Below are 13389 nucleotides of genomic sequence, written 5' to 3' on the forward strand. Positions count from 1 at the left end.
GGGGATATAATGGTGATCAGGAGCAGTCGTGGCTTCTGCCCCCTTCAGTCTTATAGGCCAGTGACAGAGAGAGAGAGGTTCATCAAACAATAGTAGTGTAAAGTTACAAGTGTGGTAGGAAGAGAAATACGTGGTCTACGAAAGCTTCAAATGGGATGGGGACACAGGTTAAGTGTGTGTGTGTGGTGGGGGGGTGGGGTGTGTGTGTGTATGGTGGGCAGAAGTGACGTTAGATCAGCAGGAACAGTGTGTGCAAAAGCCCTTGAGTTTGAAGGGAGCAGCCACCTTTAAAATCAGAAGCAGGCCGGGGGATGGAGGGGAGAGGTCGGCAGGGTCAGCTCAGTGGGGCTGGGAGGCCTGGTGGAGGTTTGCTCTGTCCTAAGGCCTATTGAGGGGGCTCTTGAAGGATTCCGAGCTGGGATGTGATGGAATCAGGCTCAGGTTTTGAAAGGGTGCTTCGTGAAGAGGAGTGTGTTTGGAGAGAGGCGGGAAGGGGTACAGGGACAGTTGTGAGGCTTTTGCGTCAGCCAGGTGAGAGGTGACAGTGGCTTGTGGCAGTGGAGAGACAGAAGTGGGTGTGAATTCCAGAGACATTTCGGAAACAAAGTCCAAGGGCTTGGTGATGGATCAGATAGAGGGGGTGGGGAGAGGGCCATGTCAGGGCTGGTCCCTGGGTTTCTGGTTTGTGAAACTAGGTGGATGTGGTATCATGCAATGAGTCCCAGCCCTGGTGGAGGACCGGCCTTGGTGGGGGTCTGAGCTCGGTTTCAGACACACTGCCTTTGAAGTGTCTTTGAGACACCAAAGGAGGCTATCATGTAGGCACTGGAATATGTGGATCTGGGGTTCAAGGGAGAGATCCGAGCTGCTGACGTAAATTTGTGTCATCTCTGTAATTGTGGCTGGAAGAGTGAATGACACATCGTATGAAGAGAAGAGAGAGTGTGTCTGGAGTCAGCAGAGGAGGGGTGAGCTACAGTGAACCTGAGAAGGAACACCCAGGAGAGTAGGAGGCAAGCCAGGAGAGAATTTTTTTTCTTCTTCTAGAAGAATGAAGAAGTCAACAGTGATGAATGCTGTTGGAGGGGATCAAGTGAGAAAAGAACTGGAGACTCTTCCACTGGGTTTAGTGATATGGAGGTCATTGGTGGCCTTAGCAAGCTGTGTGTGGCCCTGGGAGCCCACGTGGAGAGGCCGGAGGAGCGGGAGGCCAGGGAATGGAGACGGCAGGTGTGGCTGCTCTCCTGAAGTCGGGCGGTGATTTTCCTCTCTGCAGCTATTGTGAGGATGGCTTCATGCACTGTTCCACCAGCGGGGCCCCAGGAAGCCTGTTGCCGGATGCGGTCCTCAGCAGTCCCCTGTCTCATCGCAGTGAGTACTGTCTCCTGGAAGGGCTCCTCACCCCCTGCCCAGACCGCGCCCCGTGGGGTGGGGGAGAGAGTGGCTGCTCTGTCTGATGTGTGTGCATCGGGCGCGTGTTGGGACGGCACAGTTTCCGTGTCCGGTGAGTGACTTTCAAGCTTAGACATGCCTTTGCATGTGTACGTCCACATTACTGAGGCAGGAAGAAGCTTGTTTTGTGATGGGGAAAGACTGCAAGACAGATTCGGTGAGACCCGTATTTTGTCCACGGTGACCTTAACCCAGTGAGCAGCCGTGAGTGAGTTGGTCGCCTTGATCGTGGTGAAAATGGCCCTCCTTCAGTGGCCTCTTTTGACCTAGGGACGTGCTGACCAGGACCCCTCTTGAGAAAGCTTCTCAGATGGATTTGAAACGGGGAAGTTTGGACCCCTTGCTCTCTGTTTGAAGGTCCTAACAGTTACTGCACTGTTTAAGGACAAGGCACAGAAGGGAGAAGGGGACCCGGTGCTAGTGGGACCATATTCACGATTGTGGATCAGGGGCGTTATTGACTTCCAGAAGGGTCTATCATCCTTGGTTGGGAAGGACTCTCCTAGTAGAAGGGAGAGGGACTTTGGGCAGACGCATGGGAAATTTTCAACCTCCAGCTTGGCCTCCTCTCTCTTTGCCTCTCACTTTCCTCAAGACGCCCTTTTTCCAAGTGCCGCACCTCTGTGCCAGGAGTTTGCTCTTCAGCTCGTCCTGGGAGAGAAGTCTGGCTCCCCCGAGGGCCTGACTGGGGAGCATCTCAGCCTAGGGCTGGGGCAAGTTCCCGATCATGTCGGGGCTCACGAGCTGAAATCGGAACTTGTGACCTTGTGTTGTTCTGTTTGGGCTGCTGCAACAAAACCCCACAGGCTGGGTGGCTTATAAACAACGGACGTTTATTTCTCACAGCTCTGGAGGCTGGAAGTCTGAGGCCGGGGGCCAGCAAGGTTGGGTGGGGGCCTTCTTCTGAGTCGCAGACTTCTTGTGTCCTCACGTGGTGGAAGGAGCCAGGGGGCTCTGTGAGGTCTCTTGTGAAAGCACTAATCCACTCATGAGGGCTCCAGCCTCGTGACCTAATCACCCCCAAAGACCCCACCTGCTAGTACCATCACCTTTGGGGGTTAGGGTTTCAACATATGAATTTTGGGGGGACGAAAACATTCAGACCATAGCAGACCTCAAGGTCACTAAATCCTTCTGCCTTTTTCTTTTTCTGGCTCTCTCTCGTCTATAGCATTTTCCCACGCCCCCACCCCTCTCTGTTGCATTCTTCCTCTTAGATCTGTTTGCGCTTCTTCTTGCTCAAAGTCCTCTAACCTAGTCGCTGGAAAGTGTCATCTTTTTTGAAGTCAGAAAAATCCTAGAATTTCGTGTGATTTGGAAAAGCCATTTAGCCTCTTAGGGTGTCAGTTTTCTAACAAAAGTTTCCATATAAAAATAAGGCTGAAAATTCCGGCTTTCTAGTCCACAGGAGACAGTAAGCTCTCTATATACTAAGATAGAAATGCTACTGGGTGCATCAGGGTGTTTGAAAGAAAGATGCTCTATCACCCATCTGCTGTCATCATTTATTCAGTCAGCCGTTGACACCTACTAAGTGTCAGGAAATATGAAATATCAATGAACAGAGCGGACAAAACCCCTGCCTTCATGGGGCATACATTCCGGTGGGTGGGGCCCGGTGGTGTGGGCAATCAACAAATAAGCAAAATAGACAGACATCAGACGGTGATGTCAGATGGTGATCAGACAGAGTGACAAAGCGGGGAGGGCAGGTAGAGGTGTCAAGAGAGGGAATGTTGCAGATTTCAGTAGGGTGGCTGGGATGGTCAGTGGCTGGGCAGAGGATGAGCAAAGGCCCCTTTAAAATTTTTGTGACTAAATTAGTTGTAACCATGTTAGGAATGGTCCTGCTGGTGCCTGCAAAGTTTCCTTTTTAGCACCCAAACCCAGGTCCTCTGAAGCCTGGCTCCGCACGTTTCTTCAATGCATCCTGATTCACTGCAACCTGCTACAGCAGGATTGGGGGCTGAGAGTGTGGGTCGCCAGAGGGGTGCTGAGGTCAGGAGAGGTGCCTTCAGCGTATGCCAAGGTCAGAAGCTCAGATGGGTAGATGAGGCTGCCGTTCCAGTCTACCCAAGGAACCCGGCTCAGGGCTAGACCTGGCTGGAGGTCGGGCAGTACTTTATCCCAGGGAGTGGGCAGCTCTGAGTCTCTGGAATTGAGCGACTACACCTAGGGGACCAAAGGACAGGGTAGAAGGTAGATCCATGAATCCTTCACTAATCTCCTCTTTGATTTTCCCATCCCCAAGGCAAGAGGAGCCTATTCTGTCGGCCCCCCATGGTCAAGTTGGTGTGTCCTGCTGACAACCCGAGGGCTGAAGGGCTCGAGTGCGCCAAAACCTGCCAGAACTATGACCTGGAGTGCATGAGCACGGGCTGTGTCTCCGGGTGTCTCTGTCCCCCAGGCATGGTGAGCCACCCACAGCTGCAAAGGGCTGGCAGCCTTCCATTTTCCTGCAGGCGAGGAGCGAGGCTGGCTATGGAGCCAGAGAGATGAAGAATCAAGAGCTAAACAAGGATGGTGATGGGGTGGCGGTGGGGATGGGGGCAGGGGTGGGGGAGAGTCCTTTGTGGCTGGGTTAGCTGCCAAAGTTGGGGAGGGAGATGGTTGCACAGTGCCTGGGGTTGATCCTGATGAGGTCTGACAGAAATACAAGAACTTAGCAGACAAGTATTTCCAGAAATACTTACAAGTGAAAGCGAACATTTTCATTAGAATTTTCTCAAGGGCTGCATTCCATTGGATGAAGATGAGAGGACCCACACACATATTTGCATATGATCTGCATACATGTGTATAACTTTTTATTTCAAGAGAAGACATTGATATCCCTGCTATGCTATGAATAAGCCACGGGTCCAACAAGTCCCTTCCCCACACTGAGCCTTGTTTTCCTCATCTGTAAAGTGAGTCATGAGGTCTTGGCCAGCTCCTAGCATTCTGATTCTGGGGCTGGGGCTACAAACAGGCAACTGTGGCCAGAAGTTCTTTGGAGGCCGCAGTGGTCCAAGGCCACGCTAGTTTGCAGCCACCTGGCTCCTGTGTGCCTCCTGGTGGTGGCAACGGTCTGAGCATGCCCAAGCCTCCTTACCTCCCTCTTAAGTCTAATCTTAGGTCGTTTTGTATTCAATATATTATGCATATATTATTCTTATCACCCTGAAGGACGCAACTTCTTGATTTTTCTCTTTCAAATGCATCCTGTCTTCTTGCTTTCCCTGACTCCAATTCCCCGTACCCAAAGTGAGTGGTGAGGGGCTGGGGCAGGATGGCTGTCATGTGGCCGTAAAGGGCATTAATGATGCCCAGGCCTCAGCTTTCGGGCAGTGTCCTGGGCAGTGAGAACTGCCAATATTCTGCAGAGGGAGCTTGGGCCCGTCACCAGTGGCCCGAGGAAGGCTGCGGATTGGGGTGTGTGCAGGGCAGATGGTCTGTCTCCTTTCTCTCCAACCCTTTGCCCCGCAAGACAGAGACTAGCTGTTATTTATTCTCCCCTGGTGTTCCCTCTGTCTCAGCTGCTAAGGACTCAGAAACTGTCTTTTCTAATGGGGGAGCTAGAGATTGGCCAGGGAGCACCCCCACACTGGAAGGTCTTATTTGGCGCCTTAGAAGGAGGCTATTCAAGGAAGTCCTTTAATAAGGACCTGGGTAGGGGCAAGAAATAGGAGAGGGGAGGGGAAGCTTCCCCTTTGTTTATTGCTCTTTTCACCCTGAGGGTCTCTTATTTTGACAACCCCTTCACCATACCCAGAGGAGAAATTCTTCTGGCACCAGAGGGGGCTCGGGCAAGAAAAAGGACATCACTCAGGAGGTTATGTCAGCATCAGGGATTCTTTTAAATGAATTTCTTTTTCATGAAGGAAACAGTAGAGATAGTCTTATATTATAACCATGATAATTGCATTATTGCCCCAAGTTCCCAGAGGACAGTGAGGCCTGGAGCACAAGCATGGGATGTGGATGCACCGTTAGGGCTCACTGGCTCCCCTGAAGCCTCTGGCGTCATTCTCAGCACTGTCTTGGGATATCTTCTCAGCACTGTCTTGGGATATCCGTCATAGAACGAAGTGACTCTCACCTCAACGGCAGGGGATTATAAACTTGAAAGCTCGTGGTGTAAGAGATTGGGTTATTTTCACAACTGCTTCATTACGATGCCGACGAATGTGCAAATTGCTGAGGCCAGGTTCCACCAAGCAGAAACGTCTGGGTGATTTATTAAGTGTGCCGTGTGCTGGCTGCTGCCCGGGACACGTGTTCTTGGCCACAAGGCAAAGAAGAAGGAGCTGGAGAGCCCCTGTTGGGGCCATCAGACATTGCAGACACTCTCTAGGCGGGGTTTCCCTGGGGCCTGCCCCTGTGGCGTGGCGAGGGTATGGCAGGCTGGGGGAGGAGGTAAGGGGTTCTGCCTTCTGAGGACTTGAAGGGGGAGGAAGCAGCTCTTTCCTGGGGGCAGACCAGCTGAGAGCAGGAAGAGCCCCCAGCAGGGGCAGTGGCAGGGCAGCTGCAGAGGGATGCCCTCAGGCCAGGCCCCTCCACTTCCGGCTCGGGCTCTTGCACAATCTTTCCTTCTCTCTGAGCCTCAGTCACCTCACCTGCAACGTGGACGCGTAATTCCTCTTCCGCCTGCATCACACGTTGGCTGTGGGCCTGAAGGAGTTGTGTGTGAAAGCACTGTTAAAACACAAAATGCTACAGAATCCCAGGAATAGCTTTCATTGCTGTTTTCATAAACAAGCGAGGCTCCTCCCCAGAGGCTGTGCCATCACCTCCTCCTCCTGTCCACGCCTGCAAGGGCCCGTTTTCTTGAATTCCAGTCTGTCGTGGACCAAAGCTTTGTAAATACAATAGAAATGAATGGAAATGAATAGAAAAATGAAAGAAAAAGCAATGACTTACAAAATATAACCCCCCTGCCAATTTTTATTAGATACAGCGGATGTGATATCTCACTCAGTCAGATTGCTACATGGCTTTCCAATCGCCTGCTCTCCTTTTCTGTCCTTCTATCATCCAGACCGGCACCCGCCAGGGCCACACTTGGAGCAATGCTGCTCTTTTTCAACTTCCTTCCCTTTTTCAAGGCAGCTTCCAATGACCATTGCAAGGCCAGCAGCACTTGTTTGAAGATTTTGGGGACAGTGAGGGAGTCCCTCTCTCTGCAGCTTGTTCCAGGCCTGGCACCTGCTTAGAGCAGAGGTTTTCTGGTCAGCTCCATGAGTCACAGCCTCTGCCTGCTCCTGACTGGTGCAAAGGTCTGCTTGCATGGAGCAAGGGGTGCTTTCCGTAAGGTCCACACCACGACAAATTGGTGGTGGAGAAGCTGCGTGGAAAAGGCCTTGAATCAGAGTCCTATACTTCCAGGTGTGAATCCTGGTTACTGGTGTCTGCTCAACTGAGTAGCAAGTCACCTAAAATCTTTGTGTCTCCTTTTCCTCAGGTGTAAAATTGGGCTGGAAGGGTTGACTGGAGGTCAGGGGGTGACAGTGGCAGGCACATGGAAGCTGCTTAGTGAGTGGCGGCTTAATGGCCATGGTTATGAGAAGCTCATGGAGGAAAGCCGTGAATCATATTATAAACAGAGATGCTATAGGAAATTAGCACACACTGGGAGCAATATTTTGGACCTCAGGGTCCACATCTGAGACCCACTGGGTCAATAGAATGAGGGGGCTGCACTAGAAAATTTCCCAAGTCTTTTTCTATAGGTCAAAAATTTGAGGGAACTCCTTGTCCTTAATTTAGAATATTACCTGTTTCCACCACGAGGTGACAGCAAAGCATAGCCCACTGCCCCGCTCCTGCCTTGTTCCAGCTACAGCCGCAGTTATCTCCAGGAGCACCATCGAGTGGCAGAGCAACAAGGCACCCTTAAAGAGGTGCGATTTCAACTCCTTCTGTCACACAAGAGGAGACTGAGGAAAGAAAGCAGTCAGACTCACTCAAGGCTGCATGTCTGGTGGAAACGCTGGTCTCCGGACTCCCCCACCTGGGCTCCTTCAGCCCTATTTGCCTCCCACTGGGAAGCCACGAGGTGCTCCGGGGAAAATGTGGTACCGCTGTCTGGGAGAGGCTAACTTACCCTCCGAAATCTAGGGGCCACATTTTCTAAACTGGTACCCAGTTCTGCTGGTGTTAGGAAGCCACTTGGCAGCTGGGCAGTGTGTTCATTTCCCTGGTCCTTTCATGCCCAGTTTTCTCACTTTGGCGCTACTTCTTGAAATCTAGAGCTTGGGCTCAGGGGCCCGTCCAGAGTGGACCTCACATGTGGGCATTGTAAAGCCTACAAGATGTAATTTCGAAAAGGTCCAAGAAAGCCCTCCTGTCTCAAAAATATCTCCTACACCTCCTACAGCTTGTCACTGAAGAAGGCCTACTGAAATATTATAGGCATAAATTCATTTTGGTTAACAAGCACCAGCTTTAAAAAAGCTTACAACCTTATAAGTCCTCTTAGGAAGTCATTTACACCTTAGTATGAGTTATTTGATCAGAGTCTTCCCTCCTAGCAGACATCTAGTTGAAATCAGCTGCGTTGAACTGGAAGTACTCATGGGGTGGGAGAACGAACAAAGGACAGTTGGAAGGCGAAAAGGATTTTGGAGAACGGGTCAGTATGGTGTTCAGGTATTTTGGTGGGGGGAAGATGAGGCCTTTTCAGAGAGGAGTAACAAAACCAATTTTTTTTCTCCTTCATAGTTTTTCTTGGGGTTGACCTAATACCTAGTGGCATGTTCTCAGCCTGAGCCATTCGTCCTCCGGATGTCATGAGTTGATGAACAATAGTGACAACTATTGCTGCTTGTTTTCTTCGGAAGTTTCTGAAGGACGTTCGTCAGCTTTGTCTTATTATCTTTCTGGCGTCCCACAGGGACAAACACTAGTGGAGGTGGTTCTCTCCATCTTAAACACGAGGTTTCAGTGACTTGCCACGATATCCACTTAGGTGCTGCTCCACTGGCCGGCCCTACTTGTCTGCCCGGGTCTCATGGAGATCCTGCTCGTCTCCTGCGCCGCCCTTTATTTTTCGTCTCCTGAATTTCTTTAAGGCTTTAGGGCTCTCCGGTGTGATTCCATCTTCTCTCCGAAGTCGGGAGCTGCTGCTGAGGTGTGACCCGGACCTTGCCTCTCCTTTTAAGGTCATGCTTTGCCTTCCCTCCAGCTCTGCCTGAGGGTCCTAATCCCACGCCCTGCTGTCTTTATAACAGCCCTCATTCAACATCAGGGTCCTATTTTAATGGCGTAATCCGTCAGTTAGCATCTCCTTTTACAGGGCAGAGAGGAGCCAGGTGGCGTGTCAGCGAGAGGGTAGAGAGGTGGCCGTACTGCCTCACGGCCAAGGTGGGATTCGAGTCTCATGTCTCCTGGAGGAGGCTGGGCTCCCAGGGACTCATGCTGGGCGAGGGCAGGGGCTGCCTGGGCCATGGGCGTGCGGGACTTTCTGTTACTGGGTTGAGTGTCCTGGAGAGAGGGAAAAACATCCAGCATGCAGGCCAAGAGGCCTGGGAGCCCTTGCTCAGCCTGCTGAAGGCCACGGGCAGCTCGTGTTCTGCCCAGGTGAGGGGGGCTCAGCCGGGCTGGGATTCCCGGATCCATCCCTGTGCCTGCTTCACCGCCTTGTCTCATGTAATGTTTCTGATAGTGGGGCTTGTTGTCCCGTCTCCGTTAACTGGAGGAGCGAGTGTTGGACAGCTGGTCAAGGTTCCTCGGCAGAACCACCAGTCATTCCTAGAGGAGCCACCAGGTGGCAGGCCCCGGACTTCAGTCAGTGCTGACTGACAAAGCTTAGGGGCGTGTGGGAATGAGCCCTAATTGTGTCAGCCTTTGACGCTCCAGGAGAGAGATGCTCTTCACCCCCTCCTTGTTCGTACCGCGCTGCCATCTTCCCTGCTTGGTGCCTAAGCTCATTGTCTTCCAAGAAAAGTGATCCTAGGAGCTGCCGAGAATGCGGCTGACCTGCATCTTCCTTGCTCTGCACTCCCATCCTGCCCGTCGCTTAGGCTTTGAGGACACTCTTGAGGTCGGGTGAAGGTGGTGGCTAAGTCGTGGAGATTATTCTTCCCATCCCCTTCTAACACACACACACACACACACGCCTGTGCACGTGCACACATATGACTTTAGCCCATGGTCCTTGACACGGAAGTCCTTTGTTCAGCCCAAGATCGCTCTGTTCCCAGGGCTTTGTCCAGTTCCAGGCCTTGTCTAGTCTTGTCGGGGGAGTGACTGGGTCCCGCGGATCCTGAGGCCTCCAGACAGGAGCTTCTCACCCCTCACGTAACTCTGGCACCAAAGTGCCGTGGTGCTTTCACCTGAGGGTGGCCCAGGGCTCTTTTAGACACCTGAGGTTAGGCCACTCCAGAGCAGACGTCCAGGGCTGCCTTCCTGGGGTTGGGACAGAGGAGAGCTACATGCTGGGGTGGGAGTGGGCTTGGCCAGCTCTTCCTGAGCCCACGGGGCCCAGTGGGTCTTGGTTCTTTTTCCCTCCTGGCCGCTCCAGACCTGACGAATATAACATGCTCACGTAGTAACTTCTTTGTGGGTGGAAGGCAGGGAAGCAGAGCGTCCCTGTGGCGGGTGGGTCAGAATCTCGGGGACTGGTGGGGGAGGGGCATGTGGGGCTGGAGAAGCCTGAGACACCGGTTTTGGTCCATGCCTGCCTATGGCCAGCATTCAGCTCTCAATTCCAGGGTTAAGCACGTTTTAATTTCATTAAATAGATTGTTCGTTTTCTTCAGTTATAAACCAAATACATGTCCATTGAAGAACATTTGGAAACAAATTTAAAAACCAAAAAAGAAAATAAAATCTCCCCATTCCCCATCCCATCCTATCATCTGGAGGCCATTTCTGTATTTCCTTCTAGTCTTTTTTTGAAACTATATATATATATTTTCATAATTGGGACCATAGGTGTATACAGTTTGTCCCCTGTTTTAAAAATCAACAGCACAAGTATTTCAAACCTCATTTAAGATTCTTCCAAAGGCCATTCTAACAGCTCCATGGGACACCATTGAGATTCCTCAGTGAATTCAATCGTTTTCCTATTGTTGAACACTTAGTTGTTTCCATTTTTTTGCAACGGCAAATAATTCTACGTGAACCTGTACCCACAACTCTATATCTGTTGGAGAAATCCTCTGCGTGGAGTTACTGGGCCTAAGGATGTGCACATCTCCAGGGCTTCCGACACATGTTACCAGAGTCCTCGCCAAGGTCCAGGTTACACTGCCCCAGCGGAGGATGAGGGCAGAGGGTGGGCAGAGTCGGGGATCTGTGTAGACGGGTGCCCATGTCTGCCAAGCCCCAGTCTGGGCGTGGCTGCCCTGGCCTGGCCTGTGGCCGAGGCTGTGTCCCAGCAGGCCTCGAGGTCACTCACCATGGCCCCCAAGACTTTTGGATTGCTTTCCCTAGGTCCGGCACGAGAACAGATGTGTGGCCCTGGAAAGATGCCCCTGTTTCCATCAGGGCAGAGAGTACGCCCCGGGAGAGACAGTGAAGATCGACTGCAACACTTGGTGAGGCCCTGGAGGGGCTTTCTGGAGACAGAGCCATTGGGGTGGAGTGAGCGGGAGCAGGGACGCAGATCAAGATGCTGTGGAAGCAGACGTGGGCACAGGGCCTCTAGCACTTGCCTCCAGCACCCTTGGGAATGTGGCTTCGCTTTCCCTTTTCTCTGTGCTTCTGTTTCTCCATCTGTGAAATGGGGAGACTTTATCGTCACCTGTGCTCACCCCGCGTGGGCCCTCTCCTAGAGAGAAGTGTTCTGTTCAGGGGGATGGGGCCTGGGGAAGATAAGGACCTTGCCCTGTGTCTGTCATTGCACATGTGAGTGAGCTGCCAAAGGCGTGGAATCTGGAGGCTCCTTCTCTGGCCTTTTCCTGCCTCCAAGCATATCACAAGTGTGCTTATACTAGCATGATGTGGAAAGGGACCTTGTGAGGGTGGCTGCTTTTCCTGCTTCCTTCTCCTTGGCCGTCCGTCACACAGCCCTTTGCTCTGCTCATTCACCCTGCGTTGACTTTGGGGCTGGGCAAAGCTTCAGGGAGAGGCCCGTGTGGACGGGGCAGGAAAGGCTGGGAGCCAGAAAGCGTCCTGCTGTCTCTTGGGCCTGAGGTCTGAGCTTACCACCTCTAACGCACAGAGAGGGCTTCCCGAGGTCAGCTCTGGTTACGGGGAGGTGGGACGGGGCATGTGGCAGCTGGCAAATCCCTGTGGACTTAAACATGTAGCTGTGTACACACCAAACCTCTCCTGGAAGAAGTTCCCAGTGCTCACTATTTTCCCGGCTGGGAACTTCCCTGCATTCTCTTGAGTTTTCCTCATTAGCCTCAGAGGCCTTTCAACCTCAGTGCCTTGGTTTTGTGATGACCCCGTGGCTGCTCTCAGGCAACTTCCTGGAAGGCTGAGCTTGAGTGAATGTACAGCAGGTGGTCTATAGAGGGTCTGGGCCTCCTCCCCTGGCTGCCTGCATCACTGTGGACAATCCAGTCCCTTCTTTGCCACGGTTTCCATCTTGTAAAGGGAGAGCAGCATGGCTTCCCTCTCTCCTCCTGGGCCCCGTGCTTTAAAAATGTGTCAATTCAGGACTGCAGTTCAGGACTCTGTGAGGCCCGGGCTCCACAGGCCGCAGATCTTCTACTTCTTGAGGTTCCCAGGAGGGTTGGGCGGCACCCTGGAGCGTTCTGTCTTCCTTCATCGTCTCCTCATTTCCTGGATGAGCCCCTCACACCCAAGGGGCCCAACTGGTCATCCTTGCCATTACTGTTCTAGTGTCTGTCGGGACCGGAAGTGGAACTGCACGGACCACGTGTGCGACGCCACGTGCTCCGCCATCGGCATGGCCCACTACCTCACCTTCGACGGGCTCAAGTACATGTTCCCTGGGGAGTGCCAGTACGTCCTGGTGCAGGTGAGAGTGAGGGAGAGGCGGGGAGGGTACTGTTTGTCTCTAGGAGGGGTGGGAGGTGCTGACTGAACTTTGGGGCTCCCAGGTCAGCTTCTGCTGTTCTGTCTGCAGAGAAACTCTGGGGGCTGGCTTCTGTGGGAGTACTTTTCCTGCCCCTGAGAGAAGTGTCTCAAGAGGTAGGGGCTTGAAACTCAGAGTGACTGTCCATCTTCCTTCAGTTCACCTGGAGACTTGCTGCCAGGGTGGAAGCTGATTTGTTGACTGGGATTGTGTGTGGGCAAGGTTACTGTCAGCCCAAATTAGCACCCAAATGGGCTTAGATAGAGGCAGACACAGCCTCAGTCGGGATGCACAGTGAGGGGTGGAGCCCAGGCTGGGTTTCAGCCCTGCTCACCCTCCCTGCTTCTACCCTTGTGCAGTGAACAGCCCACATAGCTTTGTGCAGCTGTCCTGGGCAGGGGGATGGTGGAAATGACCCCTGGAGTTTACTGCTTGCCCTATGATGGTATTGCATGCTCCTCCATTTTCATTTCTAACCTAGTGCAATTCTGAATGGGGAGGAGGTGGGGGCGGGGGCACAGAAAAGTCATACTGCCCAGCAGGATGAGAAAGAGCCCAAGAAACCCTAGCTGGTGGGCGAGGGCACTGGCCCCTCTGCCTCCCTCTCCCCGTGCATGGATTCCTGGAAATTTCTCTTGTGGGTTGACACCAAAATGGGTAAGCAAGAAGCTATGGGTGCCTTTCTCACAAGGAATGAGATGACTTGACTCTGCGAAGCTTTAAACAAGTGTGGTCTCTCTGTCTCCATTCTTGGGAGGAGGAAGGGTGGGGGCTTGGTGTACCCTGAAGGGAGGACCACAAACCCATAGCAGCCTCAGGCCAGAGTCTGAGCTGCAGGGCCCTGTGAATCAGGCAATGAGGGTGACTGAGCATGCACGTCTGCAGAGCCTGCTGGGAGTGAGCTGCTGCACCAGGCAGCTGTGTGCAGAGCATGCTGGGAGTGAGCAGCCGTACCAGGCAGC

At 52.7% G+C, this 13389-nt stretch overlaps 1 protein-coding gene across 1 annotated transcript in view; it reads left to right on the plus strand.

Annotated features, from left to right (window-relative positions):
- The window catches only part of VWF (von Willebrand factor), a 159186-nt gene that overhangs the window by 67642 nt on the left and 78155 nt on the right, over nucleotides 1–13389 (plus strand). The window contains exons 17-20 of the mRNA XM_046661799.1: nucleotides 1277–1371; nucleotides 3704–3864; nucleotides 10873–10976; nucleotides 12232–12370. Coding sequence (XP_046517755.1) covers nucleotides 1277–1371; nucleotides 3704–3864; nucleotides 10873–10976; nucleotides 12232–12370 — 499 coding nt within the window. The remainder of the gene's footprint in view (nucleotides 1–1276; nucleotides 1372–3703; nucleotides 3865–10872; nucleotides 10977–12231; nucleotides 12371–13389) is intronic.

The sequence above is a fragment of the Equus quagga genome, chromosome 1, assembly GCF_021613505.1.
Source record: "Equus quagga isolate Etosha38 chromosome 1, UCLA_HA_Equagga_1.0, whole genome shotgun sequence".
NCBI lineage: Eukaryota > Metazoa > Chordata > Mammalia > Perissodactyla > Equidae > Equus > Equus quagga.